At 42.2% G+C, this 16,995-nt stretch overlaps 1 protein-coding gene across 1 annotated transcript in view; it reads left to right on the forward strand.

Annotated features, from left to right (window-relative positions):
- Positions 1-16,995, forward strand: part of PKHD1 (PKHD1 ciliary IPT domain containing fibrocystin/polyductin) — a gene marked incomplete at its 5' end in the record, with an annotated part of 233,235 nt that overhangs the window by 99,578 nt on the left and 116,662 nt on the right. Inside the window, 7 exons of the mRNA XM_079971281.1 lie at positions 1-57; positions 1,868-2,062; positions 3,923-4,048; positions 4,747-4,880; positions 9,849-9,961; positions 13,045-13,150; positions 14,649-14,783. The exon at positions 1-57 is cut by the window's left edge and continues 101 nt beyond it. Coding sequence (XP_079827407.1) covers positions 1-57; positions 1,868-2,062; positions 3,923-4,048; positions 4,747-4,880; positions 9,849-9,961; positions 13,045-13,150; positions 14,649-14,783 — 866 coding nt within the window. The remainder of the gene's footprint in view (positions 58-1,867; positions 2,063-3,922; positions 4,049-4,746; positions 4,881-9,848; positions 9,962-13,044; positions 13,151-14,648; positions 14,784-16,995) is intronic.

Here is a 16,995-nt window from a genome sequence, read left to right on the forward strand (position 1 = left end):
TCACCACGGAAAGGGCTTCCCACCTACAGCAGTGCAAAGAAGCAGATATTTCAGGAGGTGAGAGAGAGGGTACTCTAAGGGTAACATAAAAGAGATTAATAGAATCACAGAATTGGAAGGGACCCAAGGGTCATCTAGTCCAAGCCTTGCAGTGCAGGAAGCCTTGACAGACGGCCATCCAACTTTGCTTAACAACCTCCAAGGAAGGAGAGTTTTCCACCTCTCATGGGAATCTGTTCCACTGTCGAACAGCTCTTACTGCCAGAAAGTTCTTCCTAATGTTGAATCAGAATCTCCTTTCTTGTACCTTGAAGCCATTGGTTCTGATCCTACCCTCCAGAACAGGAGAAAACAATCATGTTCCCTCTTCCATGTGACAGCTCTTAAGATATTTGAAGATGGCTATCCTATCTCCTCTCAGTCTCCTCTTTTCCAGGCTACACATACCCAGCTCCTTCAACCGCTCCTCATAAGGCTTGATTTCCAGACCCTTGATCATCTTGGTTGCCCTCCTCTGCACATGTTCCAGCTTGTCAACATCCTTCTTAAATTGTGATGCCCAGAATTGAACACAGTATTTCAAGTGTGGTCTGCTGCATCACACTGTTTACTCATGTTGAGTTTGTGGTCCACCAAGACCCCTAGACCCTTTTCACATTTACTGCTACTAAGATAGGGGTCCCCCATCCTATATTGGTGCATCTGGTTCTTTTCCCCTAAGTGCAGAACTTGTCCCTACTGAAATTCATTTTGTTAGCCTGGGCCCAGTTCTCCAATCTGTTAAGGTCATTTTGAATTCTGATTCTGTTTTCTGCGGAATTATGTACCCCTCCAGTTTGGTGTCATCTGTAAACTTGATGAGCATCCCCTCAATTCCTTCATCCAAGTCATTTATAAAGACGTTGAACAACAACGGGCCCAGGACAGAACCCTACGGCACCCCACTTGTCACATTTTTCCCCACAGTGATGAGGAACCATTCTGACTGATAGCTGTGTTCCAGTCTGCATACAAATACGGGACCAGCTGGGGATGGGAGGATGTGTAGATTTTGGTTTTCTTAGTTTTTCATTGTTTCAATCTTAAATTTAGTACTCCACATTTCTGCAGCAATTTGTGATTTTTAAAAAAATCCTTATTAAGATTTTAATGCAAATTTCTCCCAATGAACACATTTTTAATGCAGTTTTGACTAATGCACATATTTTTGCAAGTAATTTACCATAATAAAATGCATGACTGCATTTTTGTGTGGTATTTTCACTAATATATTCATTTTAATGAATATTTCCCCTATATATTTGTAATTATTCATTGGAGACCTGCCTCACAAAATTCGGATAAGTATGAATTTTGAAGGATGGCTGTGTTTTTGTTCTCATTCTTTCAGAAAGTGCAAATGAATAGATTTGGCTTTAAATGTGAATTTCTCTTCCATCCATAGCACCAGTGAATTAAGTTAGTTCACTTTAGAATGCAAAACAAACAAATTTCCCTACTCCATCCCTTCTTGTTAGTCATATTTGGGGTATCATGAACATTTCAGAATTTTTTTTGTTAATTTGTCACTAAAATTCTTCTTGAGCAGCACTAATAGAAGAATAGATGTTATTATTTGCTTTGCACATTTATGATTTTTTGTGTGATTGGTGATCATGTGAGCACTCTAATGAACAAACATTGTGCCACCAGCCTGAGTAAGTTTCACCTACTTCACCCCCAGTGAGTGGAGCATGTCATAAACCTAAAGTATTTAACGTCTCATGCTTACATCTCTTTTTTGTAATTTGATGGAAGATTGTGAAGATGCCTCATACTTTTTAAACATTTGCCCCGCATGTTATATACCTTCATCATTGCTTTTCAGACGTCTCAGACTGTTTCTACAAGAAAAGTGAGAGGAAACTTGGATCGCGGGATATGGGGGCTGTTGTCATTGTGCAGGCCTACAGTGGTGAAGAGACTCAGCTTCATTTAGAAGGTGTACAGTTTCGGCATGTAGGCCAAGCTTTCCAGAAGCATCTCAGTGCACTGACCATTGCTGGAAATGCCCATATGACTAGTGAGCAAAAATTATTATATTTTGTATCTTAGCAGCCTTTTAAAAAACAAACGGTTGTTGGCCTTAACTGAGTTCCATCGTAAGTCTTGTTTCTGAGCACAATTCAAAGTGCTGGTGCTGACCTTTAAAGCCCTAAACGGTTTTGGCCCAGTATACCTGAAGGAGCGTCTCCACCTCCATCGTTCTGCCCGGACACTGAGGTCCAGCGCCGAGGACCTTCTGGCGGTTCCCTCATTGCGATGAGCAAAGCTACAGGGAAACAGGCAGAGGGCCTTCTCGGTAGTGGCACCCACCCTGTGGAACGCCCTCCCATCAGATGTCAAAGAGATAAACAAGTACCTGACATTTAGAAGACATCTGAAGGCAGCCTTGTTCTGGGAAGTTTTTAATGGGTGACATTTTAATGTATTTTTAATCTTTGTTGGAAGCGGCCCAGAGTGGCTGGGGAACAAATAATAAATTATTGTTGTTATTATTATTATTATTATAAAGACATTGCTAAAAACTCAAAACTAGGAGTGGAGCTTATTAGCTGTTCTTTCACATTCAACTGAGTAGACCTTTATTTCAGTCAGACAATAACACCCAGAATTTTTTTGGAGGTATCACTTTTTCTGGACTAATAAAAGGAGATTTTTGGTAAGCATTGGTCAGTCCAAAATGTCCTTTTCTGGGGTGATGTCACCATGATGCTTCAACAGGTGCTGGGTGGTCAACTTTAAATATCTCTGGATGAATCTGGTTATCTAGAAATATTTCAGTTGGCTTCCAGATCCTTTGGGGGAGCAAGACCAGAACACTTTCTTGGTTACCCTGTAGGATGACATTCACAAGGCAGACAGGAATGAGGGATCAGGACCACAGCTTGTGGCTGAACTGCATTTAGATCCAGACAGACTGATTGCTTCCCACATACCCAGTTGGCACTTTAACTTGGTAGGTATGCCAACTGCAGCATATCTTCTAGGGGAAAAGTTGTAGTTATCTATGCCCTGGTGGCATCCAGGTTAGATTACAGCCATGCTCTAAATGCGGAGTTGTCCATGAAGACTATGTGGAAACTTCATTTCATTTGGTATAAAGCTGAAAGGCTGCTGACTGTTACTTATAAGAAAGAATGTATGTTTTCAGTTTTTAGGGTTTCACTGGCATTTGATGTGTTCCCAGGCACAATTCAAACTGCTGCTCTTGTCCTAAAAAGCCCCAAATAGCTTAGAACCAAGAGCCACCTGGTCCCATAGGGATCAGCCCAATTGTTATGATCTTATTTGGAGGACGGACTTTAAGAACTCACATGCTCAGAACCAAGGTTCTGAGTCTCCCTGGTGGTGTCATCTTTTTGTTGCACTCTAAGCTCAGGACCACTCAATGCATGTTCTGATGGCCTTTATTTAGAAAATGTGTAGACTGCTTAAATTTTTTAATTTCTGAGCAATGAGCAATATAAAAAACAAAACAAAAAATGATATAAAATTAATAAACACAAGGACATAAGACGGAATTATTAGATACCTCATATGGCAAGATGCCAAATAACAGAACAATCTAAGCATGTTTAGTTTACTGGGACTTACCCTCATGCATAGGATAAAACCCCTGTTTTTTCCCTAGGTTTTAGTGGGGAACAGGCTTTTAGCTCCAGTTGCTTTTTTAATCCCTGTTTGCTTTGATTTGTTACACTGCACTTTTGATTATATATTTATATATTATTTTTAAATATGATGCAAGCTGTCTTATGAAATATGATTGAAAGACAGGATAAAAATATTTTAAGCGAAAATAAATAGAAATGAAGATACAGCATGAAATTCTACTTCTATCTAATTCTACTGCTTTATATAATTCTTCTTCTTCTTCTAGATTCTTATTTTCGAAACTGTGTCATATTAGATTCTTTTGCTCGTGGAATTAGCCTGCATGGGGTGTCAGATTTCAGGGTGGAAAATAACATTTTTTACAACATTATGGGCCATGGAGTTAGAGTGGGTAAGTTATACAAAATAAATTTGTGTTATGAAATATTAGTAGAAATTTTCAAGAAGATTCATTTTCCTCAAAACTGTATTTTTTTCTTTAAAAATTCCATACTTTTTACTTGATATCTCACTCCTTTCATTTTATTGCTTTGTTTCAGAAACTTTCAATTTCTTCTTAAGATGAAAAACAGACATTTTATATAAAACCAGAAAATGTCAGTTAAATAAAAGCAGCAAAACTATTCTAAGAATTGAAAAATTGAAGTAATATATATGGTGCCGATTTTTTGACCTACAGAACCTGATACAGTTCTGTGGATTTTGTAATTCCTTCTACTTATTTGTCTCTTTGGTTTACAAGCACTTGAGGGAAATCTTGATCTTTGCAATACAAGTCAAAATGCTGCAAACAAAATGGATTTAATTTTTATTACAGAACCGTAATCTAGTCTCCATCTAAACAAAATGAGGGATTCTCTGGACCATCTCCATCGTTTTTGTCCCCTAGCAGCCTTTTGCTGCTTTGCCCACAAGTTGTGTCCCATTTCTTAATCATGCCTTTGAAACTGTAAGCAAAGTGTCACTGATTTTCCATTTAGTTACTGAGCAGGAACCAACTAATGAACATCTCAAGGTATATATTCTGTGACCATTGCATGTCTTGCCTCTGTGGCAGCTTGTTAATGTGTTATCTTCGTTTGTTTTTAGGAGATTCGCTGGATCAAAATAACCTATTAAGGCACAATACGATTATTGGACTTTCTGGAACTGATGGGCTTTCCAGTGTTGAAGCCTTGTCACCTGCTGGATTCTACATCCAGGCTCCTGATGATTTGATAGAGGTGAGCTGTAAGGATGTCACAGAGCACCAAGATAAGTGACAGTGTTTTCACAAGGTTCCCCTCTTCCTTTAGATTCTGTTTGTTGTCAAACAGATACCTCTGGGAAGTCCGCAAGCACGATGTGAAAGCAGTAGCCCCTCTGCCATTGTGGCACCCCAATAGCCATCATGACTAATAGCAATGGATAGACCAACCTCTATAAAAGTTAAAGGTAAAGGGACCCCTGACCGTTAAGTCCAATCGTGGACGACTCTGGGGTTGCGGCGCTCATCTCGCTTTACAGGCTGAGGGAGCCGATGTTTGTCCGCAAACAGGTTTTCCGGGTCATGTGGCCAGCATGACTAAGCCACTTCTGGCGATACCAGAGCAGCGCACGGAACCGCCGTTTACCTTCCTGACCAAGTGGTACCTATTTATCTACTTGCACTTTGATGTGCTTTCGAACTGCTAGGTTGGCAGGAACAGGGACCGAGCAATGGGAGCTCACCCCGTCGCGGGGATTCGAACCACCGACCTTCCGATCAGCAAGCCCAGGAGGCTCAGTGGTTTAGACCACAGTGCCACCCACGTTATAAATTTGTCTAATTGTGCTGTATGAAAAGGAGTACTTTCTTTTGTCTGACGACGGTGAATTGTACCCCGCTATTCCTCCCAGGAGTTTAAGGTGGCATGCATGTTTCTCCACCTCCATTTTATCTTCACAACAGTCCTGAGAGGTAGGTTAGGGTGGGAGTGAGTGGCTGGCTAAAACCAAAACCTGAGCTGGGTTCTCTCCAGTCCTAGTCCAACACACAAGGTGACCCCTGAGTTCTTGAGCTATGAGAGAGAGGTGGGGGAATCCCTCCTGCTTTCCCACACCATTCAAGCTGTTTCTTTCATGATGGAGTGGTGATTATAGGGGATTAGGCCTGTTGCTCCTCCTGCTCCCCACATCACCAGCACTGGGAGCGCATATGAGCGATATATTCTCATTTATTAAATAACCATGGTTTTCCCTCCTGTTTTGGATGTTGGGAGAGGGAGGGGCAATTCACATAATTCTAACTACTAATGTAAATATTTTTATGCAAGTCAACTGTTATGACTTGCATAACAATGTTTATACAGTGGTACCTTGGGTTAAGAACTTAATTTGTTCTGGAGGTCCGTTCTTAACCTGAAACCATTCTTAACCTGAAGCACCACTTTAGCTAATGGGGCCTCCTCCTGCTGCTGCGCCACCGGAGCACGATTTCTGTTCTCATCCTGAAGCATAGTTCTTAACCGGAGGTACTATTTCTGGGTTAGCGGAGTCTGTAAGCGGAAGCGTCTGTAACCTGAAGCGTCTGTAACCCGAGGTACCACTGTATTGGTACTTGGGATGATGTCTCAGAATATGTGACTACATGCACAATCTAAGGCTTAATTCTCACAAACCACAGATGAAGTAGTTGAGTTATGTTTGAAGCACTTTGCTTCAGCTTGTAGGCAGAGACACACATAACTAAGTGCTGCTGCATTCATAAAATTCCCCACATACAGAAAAATAGCTGTGAGTGTTCTAGCCTAGTCTTCTCTCTGCTTATGATAGTTATCTGTGGGTTGCCATGTTTTTTCATGGGAGCTTCTCTGCTTTTTGTGAGAATTAGGCTGTAATATGTGAGCCAGATTACGGTGGCTGTTTGATCCACTGCATTTTACTTTGTCAGACCACCTAGGAAGGTGTCCTCCACAATCATGCTAAGGGATGACTTGGCTTGATGATGGTGGATATTGAATAAAGAGTTTGCATTGATGCTGGCTTATTGTTTCAGGCTTCTTAAAATCTGCCATTAGGGAGACGATAAGGAAGCAAGTAGAGAGACGAGTTTGGATTTAAATTCAGCATTAACAAAATATGTTCAATATCCACATGTGGTGTCTTAATCGCTTAAAAGGTCATTTGGCTGTATTCAATTGCTATCAGATACTCATGGAAATAAACCACTTTCTCTCTGGGAATATAGCTGCAGAGAGATCTATAGAATACAGTGCCCCAAATAATTTATTTCTGCAGAAAATTCTCTGCTTCGCCGAGACCGCTGCTGTCAAGCTACCAGCTGTCTGCATAAATATGCTGGACTCTCGCCCTCACAAATCATCTGTAGAATGCACTACTGGAGTCGTAGGTAAAATAGTCACTGAACTATAATGTGAGTTGACTACTGAAGCTCTGCATTAACTGTGCTGTGGGCAGTGTGGTCTGAAAAGCTGCGTTTCCAAAAAGGTGCCTTGGCTTGTGCTTCCGGCACTATTCTTGTCTCTTTGCTTTGTGACCCTTGTGACAAATGTCAGACACCAGGACAGTGGGAAAATTGTATAGGTCACGAGACTGGAAACGGGATACGGAGCCTCTCTCTTCTAGGTCACTGGCTCTCCTTTGATCTGGGTCACAAGAAATGAACAGTCATTACCTTCTTAAAGCTCTCCAGTGACCTCTGGGAAGTGGGTTGGTGGTCTGGCTTTCAATCTCTGTGGACAAATATCCACCTCACAAACACTTCCAGTGACACAAGCGGCCACCTTTTGGCCACTGCACATCTGGACCAAATTTCCACTATGATTTTATAGTGTTGAAGGTCTGGGCAGAAAATTCATTCTTTGCAACTTTGGTTAATTCCCTTTTAGATTCTCCTGACTCTAATTCTCTGTGTCCAGGGTTTTTTTTTTAATAATGATTTTGTAGTGAGAGTTTTCTTCAAAATGTATAAATTTGCAGAGAATTCCTTTAACTAGTGAGAAACCCACCAAATGGTAGGGTTTATTATGATTATTTATCATACTGATTTTAATAATGCCATCAATATGCCAGGCACTTTACAGAGGCAAGAAAGTAAAGAAGGTAGGTCCCTGTTCCAGGAACTGTAAGCTGCCCTGTGTTTTCCTGTGGAGGAGCTCCATTCGCGGTGGCAGACATATGTTGGATCACACCCAGTCTTCTGTGTTTGATCTGGCCCTGCTAAGCATGCAGTCTTTGCCACTTTTCTCAGTGTCAGGAATGTTGGTTGCTGGGCATTCAACAAGTATGAAATCCTAGAATTGCAGGAAGGGGGAGAGGCATAATATTACCTATATACTTAGAGAGAAAAATGTTTGTTTGTTTGTTGTTTGTTTGTTTTTAGTACCTGTAAGTCTTGCGAACATTGTGCATGTCTAGTGTTTTCAGCTACCTGATCATTTATAAGGGATTTTAAAGAATTGGTGCATGTAATCAGCTGTTCTGCAGTTTTCCATTCATTTGCATAAATCATTTTCTTCCCTGGTATGATGGCACACGTATCATAATGGTCACAATACAGTTTAAAAAGTTGGCCCACTTATTTATTTACTTAGGTGTAATATTTAGGCAGGGACGCAGGTGGTGCTGTGGGTTAAACCACTGAGCCTAGGACTTGCTGATCAGAAGGTCGGCGGTTCGAATCCCCATGACGGGGTGAGCTCCCGTTGCTCGGTCCCAGCTCCTGCCAACCTAGCAGTTCGAAAGCACATCAAAGTGCAAGTAGAGAAATTGGTACCGCTCTGACGGGAAGGTAAACGGCGTTTCCGTGCGCTGTTCTGGTTCGCCAGAAGCTGCTTAGTCATGCTGGCCACATGACACCAGCTTCCTCGGCCAATAAAGCGAGATGAGCGAGCAACCCCAGAATTGGCCATGACTGGACCTAATGGTCAGGGGTCCTTTTACCTTTAATATTTAGGCCACTCCCCACCCCAACCCCAGTCACATGAAACATTTAAAACACAATTTTTACAAATTACCAAGAGATAAAATAAAAAGAACCAGCAATAACTACCATTAATAAACAAAGCACAATAGCAATTGAAAATGCAAGAAACCAGCAGCGTGATCACTAAGAGAATCATGTTTAGAAGTCATCCTCCCCACTTTGCCCCCCCCCCCAGGAGAAGCACTGGAAAGGCCTTCTAAACCTCCCTGCTCTTCTCCTTTCCATCCCCAGTGTTGTCATCGAAGAGCAGCAATGGAAGAGAAAAGCAGTTTGCACTGAATGGAAATGCCCTACCTTGAGCAACACACACCAGCTAATGGGTGGGGGTGAATTATCCTGGCATCCTCTGGCTCTTCCAACTCCACAGCTACTTTTCTCTAGCAAATGAGCAATTGGAAGCCCATGTAAAACTCCCTGTTGGTCCTTTAAAGGCTCACACTTCCCTGCCCTAAACCTGATATGTGTAATGTCAGGTGTAATTTGTTTCCACAAAACAGCCTCACACACTAAATGAGGAGACTTGGCAGGCTAGAAGTTCCGCATCTCTGTCTTAGATGAGAGCCAGGCTTCCTCAAACTCGGCCCTCCAGATGTTTTTGGCCTACAACTCCCATGATCCCTAGCTAGCAGGAGCAGTGCTCAGGGATGATGGAAATTGTAGTCTCAAAACATCTGGAGGGCTGAGTTTGAGGAAGCCTGGATGAGACCATGGCTGCACCAGCAAAACTGTTAGAGCTGCTTGAAAAGATGCAGGATATTTTAGCTGAATATGTCGTTTTTCTTAGCCAGTAATGCTTACCTGCTTTGCTCTGATATTCATTTGAAAACAAGGAACAAACAGACAGTGGTTTGTTTCTGTTTTTCTCCCCTTTACTGTTGGACCTGCCATTATTCTGTCTGCATGTCGTGCCACACAGAGGCTGTCTGCATGTTGGGAAACTCTTGACAAACCCTGTCGAGCACCCTAGAGAGGCCCCTCCAGCTCTCTGTCAGTTGATGGAGGCAGAGGAGGCTTGTGGCTGGAGGGAGCCCTATATCTGACTCCTTCTGAAGTAAAATTATGTCTCTCAGTTTTCATCCTGAGGTGTCTGAATCTTTGGATTTCCAAACCAACTTGACATGGATGTTCATATAGGTCTGAAGATAAAATGCCACAACTTTTTCCAGTATTCTGGGATCTTGACTGCATTGAGATGGATGTTCTATAACCATATTCTCCTCCTCAGGGTAACACAGTGTGTGCTGCGGGACATGGCTATTTTTTCCACCTTTCTCCATCAGGACCATCAGAGGCTCCAGTTCTGTCCTTCAGTAAGAATCGAGCCTATTCTTGCACGAGGTATTTTTGCATTCAGTTTGATTGGATAATATTTCCCCCTCCTTCCTCTCTGTCATTCTTTCACGTGTGCAAGCATGTGCACACATGTGTGTTAGCACACACTCACTCTGCTGCATAAATGCTAATTGCAATAGCCAATAAAGGGGGGGGGGAGTGTTTAATGATTTCTCTGATGTTTCACCAGCAGGATGAAAACATACTGATATGCTATGGTCCATTTCTCATAGACTGTAAATAGGGTTCATTTCAATTACAATTACATATATTCTTCTTTCCCAGTTCTAAACTATTGCCTAGTATTTTCATCTAGTAAACAGCTGTTGCATTTCATTGCAGAGATGTAGAATCTGCCTATCGGCTTCAGTATTTGGTGCATTCCAAGTAAGTCTTACAGGGACATGGGTGGCACTGTGGTCTAAACCACTGAGCCTCTTGGGCTTGCCAATCAGAAGGTCAGCAGTTCAAATCCCCACAACAGGGTGAGCTCCCGTTGCTTGGTCCCTGCTCCTGACAACCTGGCAGTTCGGAAGCACATCAAAGTGCAAGTAGATAAATAGGTACCGCTCCGGCGGGAAGGTAAACGGCGTTTCCATGCACTGCTCTGTCTTCGCCGGAAGCAGCATAGTCATGCTGGCCACATGAGCCAGAAAAACTGTCTGTGGACAAATGCCGGCTCCCTCGGCCTGTAAAGCAAGATGAGCGCCGCAATCCCAGAGTCGTCTGTGTCTGGACTTAACTTTCAGGGGTCCTTTACCTTACCTTTTTAAGTCAGTCTTAAGTGTGCTTTCTGGGAAAATTCATGTTTGAAATGTAGAACCCTGCATGTTCTAGTTCAATATGACCCCCACTTTATATTTACACACATTCACACACATAAACAAATAAGTATACAGCCATATATAGTGGTTCAGGCTTTTTGTATGGCTTATAAATTGATCGTTAGTAATTGTATTAGAAGTACTTGATCCATTCTGACAGTTAAATACATTTGTTTAATAATCTGCAAAAAAAGGAATGATCACACAGATTTTTGAACAGGGTGTTTTTGTTTATGCCTGGTTTACTATTCAGTTTCCTGATTACCCACTGCTTTTTCTATTTTCCTTTGTATGTGCTTAGTAATTACTATAATTTAATTCCTGTGGAGTCAGGTACCTCTACTGATGTTTCCATCCTCAAAGTACCTCAGTATAAAAATACCCGGCTCTGACTTCTAGTTTTTGTTATAGTGTGTGTTTTATAGCAACAGCTGATTCAGTAATATTTGCCTGTGAATATATGCTGTGAACTGGAATCACATTTTCTTCTCAGTATAAAGAACATGTACATTTAGGAAGAAACTTGAATTCCAAAGTGAATTCACTTATTTCAATTCAGGCAGATCATGACTGATCAGATCATGAGACAAATTCAGAATCCATAGTCAAGCAGATTGTGTTCCTGGAAAATATATTTGTCTTTTAAACTTTCAAAAATTGGTATTCCAGCTGCCAAGAGCCTGCATTGGTTCCTTTCTTCAAATGCACATGTTTATATGCAAGTTTTCATTAAAAAGATTGCATAGCCATTTCCCATGATATAATGCATTTTAAAAAGTTATTTTCACTAATACTGTGCAATCATATCTTGTTCAGAAGTTACATTTTGGGGACGGTGGGTGCATACATCCGAAAAAGCATATACTCCAACTGCCTCTGTACGAATACCTTCTGGATCTTACCCAACAAGCAAGGCAGAGAGCTGTTAAGCTCCCTTTTTTGCTTATGGAGCAAGTCCCTCCCGCTCGGTGCGTGGGTTCTGGGCTGCTGTTGTGAGATTTCACAGGGCTGTCCGAGTTCTTGTGAGATCTTGTGAGAGCACCTCAGAGCCCACTAAGCATGGTGGCAGGCAAGCTCTGTGCGTGGCAATTCCCGCCCCATCCCAAAGATGAAGTAAATAAAGACACCGGACACAGAATTAAAGGTTAATGGGCGAAAATGGCCACAACTTTATTGATTACAGGAAAGAGCGGTATTGGCTTTAGGCATTGGCCCTACCAGACTATCCGGTCTAACCGGGAAGGGTTAAGCACCAACCGGAGGAGCCCCCGAGATGCACATCCCTGGGGTGCTCCCCAGGGGGTTACCGCTCGGGGGGGCGCTTTAGGCCCTAGCCTCCGTATGTTTCGGACGAGGCGACGCCCCCCGGAGTCCTTTAACGAACTACCCTTCAAGCTTTGGGGGAGGTGATGGCTTTCCTCCCCCCCAACCTCATTTCCATAACAATACCCCTGCCAATGCCTAACCGCCAAAACCAGGAGTTGTGACGTTTTGCTACGAGGTAGGCAAAAAAACCAAGTGGCTTCAAAATCCAGCCAATTAGCCAAATGGAAAAATTCCTACCAGGCCCCTTACGGCAACCAGCCGAAGCCCATAGCAAAGTCCAGATGTAAACCTAGAGGGCGGGTGGGTGGGAAACCGCTACTGCTCCGGGACGAAAAGGGGGCGAGCCACGGCTGCCCCAACCTTAAATGAACCCTGGGAAGCCCGCCCCCAGCGCCAGCCGATTGGCTGCCGCTGTGGGCGGTGAATATTAATGAGTTGGGGAATCCCTGCTTCCCGCGGGGCTGGCGCCAGCCCCGCGAGATTGCTGATGGGGGCGTGAGCCCGCAACTCCACCCCCTCTTTAAGTCGGGAGTGGCTTTGTGTGCTGAGAAAACGGGTGCAAAAAGAACATTTAAGCTTTCTGCCTTGTGTGCAGCCAGTTTGCACTATTTTAACTGGTGAGCTTTCAATTGCATAAGGTTGAAATTGTGCAAGTTAATTACGCACAAGATGTAGTTGTACTGTATATGCATTTCTATGCCCCATCATATGCATTTTTGTACAGATTGCTTGGCATGAGAACCACATTGCACAATTCAGAGAACTTCAATTTTTGAAGGATGATTGTGTTTCAGTTCACGTATTGGGAAGTGTGAGTCACAGTATGTAGATTTGTCTTTAAATGCAAACTGGGTTCTCTCCCATCCTTCCTATATCTACACATTTTCCCATCTCAATGTTTTGTTATAAAGCCATTATCGTTCATTTCAATTTAAACAGCTTTGGACTCCTAATATACCCAGAATATCATCCTCAAAGAGTAAACACCACATTACCTGTTACATTCGAAACCTTCACAGCCTGGCAATGTGAAGGTGGAGTTAAGGTAGGATAACCATAATATTTTGCTTCCCCACCACCAAGTCTTCTGAAACACTTTAGTAATGGGGTAGTTTACCTGGTGCCCTTGACATGTTTGGGACAACAAATTCATCATCCTTGAGACCTTGTCCATTGAGCATGCTGGCTGGGGCTACTGGGAGTCAGAGTTACAACATATACCATAATATTCATTGGCTCCAACTACTGTAACTTTGTTGTGCAACAATTTATCAATAATTTTCATTGTTTACAATAAATGATAATAAACTGAGGAGACCTAAGTCAAAACAGAACAAAAAAACAAAGTTCAAAAAGAGATATTTGTTATTGTTTAGTCGTTTAGTCGTGTCTGACACTTCGTGACCCCCTGGACCAGAGCACGCCAGGCACTCCTGTCTTCCACTGCCTCCCGCAGTTTGGTCACACTCATGCTGGTAGCTTCGAGAACACTGTCCAACCATCTCGTCCTCTGTCGTCCCCTTCTCCTTGTGCCCTCCATCTTTCCCAACACCAGGGTCTTTTCCAGGGAGTCTTCTCTTCTCATGAGGTGGCCAAAGTCTTGGAGCCTCAGCTTCAGGATCTGTCCTTCTTGTGAGCACTCAGGGCTGATTAAAAAAACCAAACAGATATACTTCCCCTTTTTATGGTAACTATTGGGGGCATGTATTTTATGTCTCTGCTATTGCAGTCTTGATCCTGTGTGGACGTACTGAAAATCCAGTCTTCTGGTTTGTTTCTCATTGTTAATCAAGCAGATGAGGAATAAGATAAAAGGGGAGGAAGGCAGGGTGGATAAATTACTGTGTCAGCTGGGTAAGGGCTCAAGATTGCTGTGTCACGCCTGTTGCTATTTTGGGACAATACAATTGTAGCCAAAGCCCTGTAGAAGCTACCTGTAGAAGCATGGCATTCCTTCATACTCATTTCACATACCTTGGGCGGTATTTATTATGGCTCAGAGATGGAACATCATCATCATAGCTAGGTGGCAGTGGCATTTAATCCCTCCACCAGGGCTATTGACTTTATGATGATGTCGCTGGCCCCCAGGAATTTAAAAATTAAACAAATTGAGCCATATGGAAGTTAAGTATAATGCTAATTTTACCATTTAAATAATAATAATTTACGAATTATGTTAACCCAATGGATGTATCTTTGTGTCTCATTTTGTAAATACGAAGACTTTGTGATTTAACTATTTCACAATTAAAATAAATAAAAACTGGAAAAAATAATCATAGTTAAGTGTCCCTTGTAGCATAAATTGTGGAATGTCAACCAGTAATTCATTCATGCCACGTGATAAAGTGTGGCCAGAATAAAAACACACCATTGTAACTAATGGTTAGGTGATTGGTAAATTCATAATTTTTGTTAAGGCCTGAGAGGTCACTGTCTTCTTGCAGTGTCTTATGGAGCACAGACAACTATTCATTTACCTTATCTGTTGATTTCCTTTGTAATAATGTATTAATGTTTAAAATATTTATTATTAACAGATTATTAACTGTAGCAACCTACAGCTTCGGAGCTTCCACATCTCTTCTTGCAAATATTTTGGAATTGACATTGTGGAAAGTCTTGGAAACACCTCTGTTGCCAATAGTTTACTACTTGGTCACTTGAATGAGAAGGTAAGAACTCAAGTTGTCCTCCACTTTCAGAGGCTATCAAAGAAACAAACTTAAAGAGCTAAAAGGGCAATAAAGTTAGAAAAAAAACAGCTTTTGGGGGAATATTGAGGTCTTTTCTCAGCACTGTTGTCAGACTTTATAGTCATATCTAGATGTCAAGCTAAAAAATAGTTTGTTGTTGTTATTGTTTAGTCGTTTAGTCGTGTCCGACTCTTCGTGACCCCATGGACCAGAGCACGCCAGGCACTCCTGTCTTCCACTGCCTCCCGCAGTTTGGTCAGACTCATGTTTGTAGCTTCGAGAACACTGTCCAACCATCTTGTCCTCTGTCGTCCCCTTCTCCTTGTGCCCTCCATCTTTCCCAACATCAGGGTCTTTTCCAGGGAGTCTTCTCTTCTCATGAGGTGGCCAAAGTATTGAAGCCTCAGCTTCACGATCTGTCCTTCCAGTGAGCAATCAGGGCTGATTTCCTTAAGAATGGATACGTTTGATCTTCTTGCGGTCCATGGGACTCTCAAGAGTCTCCTCCAGCACCATAATTCAAAAGCATCAATTCTTCGGCGATCAGCCTTCTTTATGGTCCAGCTCTCACTTCCATACATCACTACTGGGAAAACCATGGCTTTAACTATACGGACCTTTGTTGGCAAGGTGATGTCTCTGCTTTTTAAGACGCTGTCTAGTTTAGTGTGATGTGAATGAGCTGTAATGAGACTTACGGTAGGTTCTTGCACTGCCCTCTCCATGGTTGCTAGTTGACTTATGGCTAAGTTTAATGGCGCTTTACCCTCTAATAAATGTGTATAGGATTGTAGCCTTATTCTTTCATGGGAGTAAGTGGTATTTACTTTTGAGTAGACATGTATAGGTTTATGAAGTTAGGCATGGTGTACTTTGTATGTTCAATGTCTCCCAGTGACTATTGCAGAACTAATAAGGAAAGACGCGAATAGAGAAGACAGTTGCTCTCTCATCCAGAGTCTGTCTGAGTTTTATGTTTGGTTCTAATTTTTCCTTCATTGCTTTGGCAATATTTTTAATCTCTTTGTCTCAATTCTCTAATCTGTAAAACAGAAAATAATTCCCTGTGGCATAGTGAGGGCTTATCCATTCATCTTTATCCGCTGCTTTGAAGCTGAGGAAAACTATGTATCTGTTGTTAACTATTTATTGTATTGTATTGAAATCCCTCTCCACAAGTAGACCAAACCAAAAGCCACTCAGATTCCTATTAAACTCTGAGTAACAACAGTTAAGGGAGTGCAGGGTATTTGTGTCTCAAACAGAATGTGTTTGGAAGCTGCTGTAAAAGGTTAGCCAATGTTGCACAAATACAGTTGGCTAGCGAGCAAGAATCCCTTTTTATTCATAGCAAGTATTTCAGGAACTGAATTATGTCAGTATAAAAAATATGAGGGATGTTGTTGTTGTTTTGCATACCTGTTTGTCCATAGCATGTGCTCTATCCCTGGGCCCAACCCAGAGAAGGTGCCCCACCAACTGAGAGGAGAGGTGGCTTGCAGAGAGTGGAGGAGAGAGACTGTAGAAGGAAGGAGGACCCTATGTTTTTGCCCTTTTCCTTCACACATCTCCGTCTGCAAGCTGCCTGAACAGCGGTGACTAGCAAAGGGATGCTGTAGTGGCTTGCACCAGTTATGGTTCTCTGCTTGAAAGGTCCCCAAGAACTAATAGCTTTTGCCAGCCACACCATTCCCAGAAGTAGAACCCAAAGTTCTTAATATGGTTCAATGTCAGGAGAGGTGCTCCTTCAAGTACCTGGGTTTGTTTCATTTCCATAAGCTGTGTGTAAGGGTGTGTGCAGGTGTGTGTGTAAGCCCAGGGAGCCTTAGGAGTGTGAGATGGTGAAGAAACAATATTCCTTGTGAAAGTGAGGAAAACTGAGGCAAAGAAGCTCAGGAGCCAGGAGAGATTAGAATGGTAGAGTGGGGTGAGCAACAAGAAGACACATGGAAATCTTTGGTAGGTGGTTTCCAGTACATCTAAGATACGGCCTTTTGGTTTTGTTTTACTGTCGCTGGATATAGAGCACTTGAGTGCCCCCCCACCCCATACTTGTTAAGAGATTTAAAGCACTCAGCTATGCTTTGTTCCTTACAGCACCCTGGGGGTGTGATTATCTTCGATTATCTCACGATAAAGAGTTGTCTTGTCATAATTTACATATTAATTTATGTAATTCTATCCTTTAATA

The sequence above is a fragment of the Podarcis cretensis genome (genome assembly GCF_951804945.1).
Source record: "Podarcis cretensis genome assembly, chromosome: 3".
Lineage (NCBI taxonomy): Eukaryota > Metazoa > Chordata > Lepidosauria > Squamata > Lacertidae > Podarcis > Podarcis cretensis.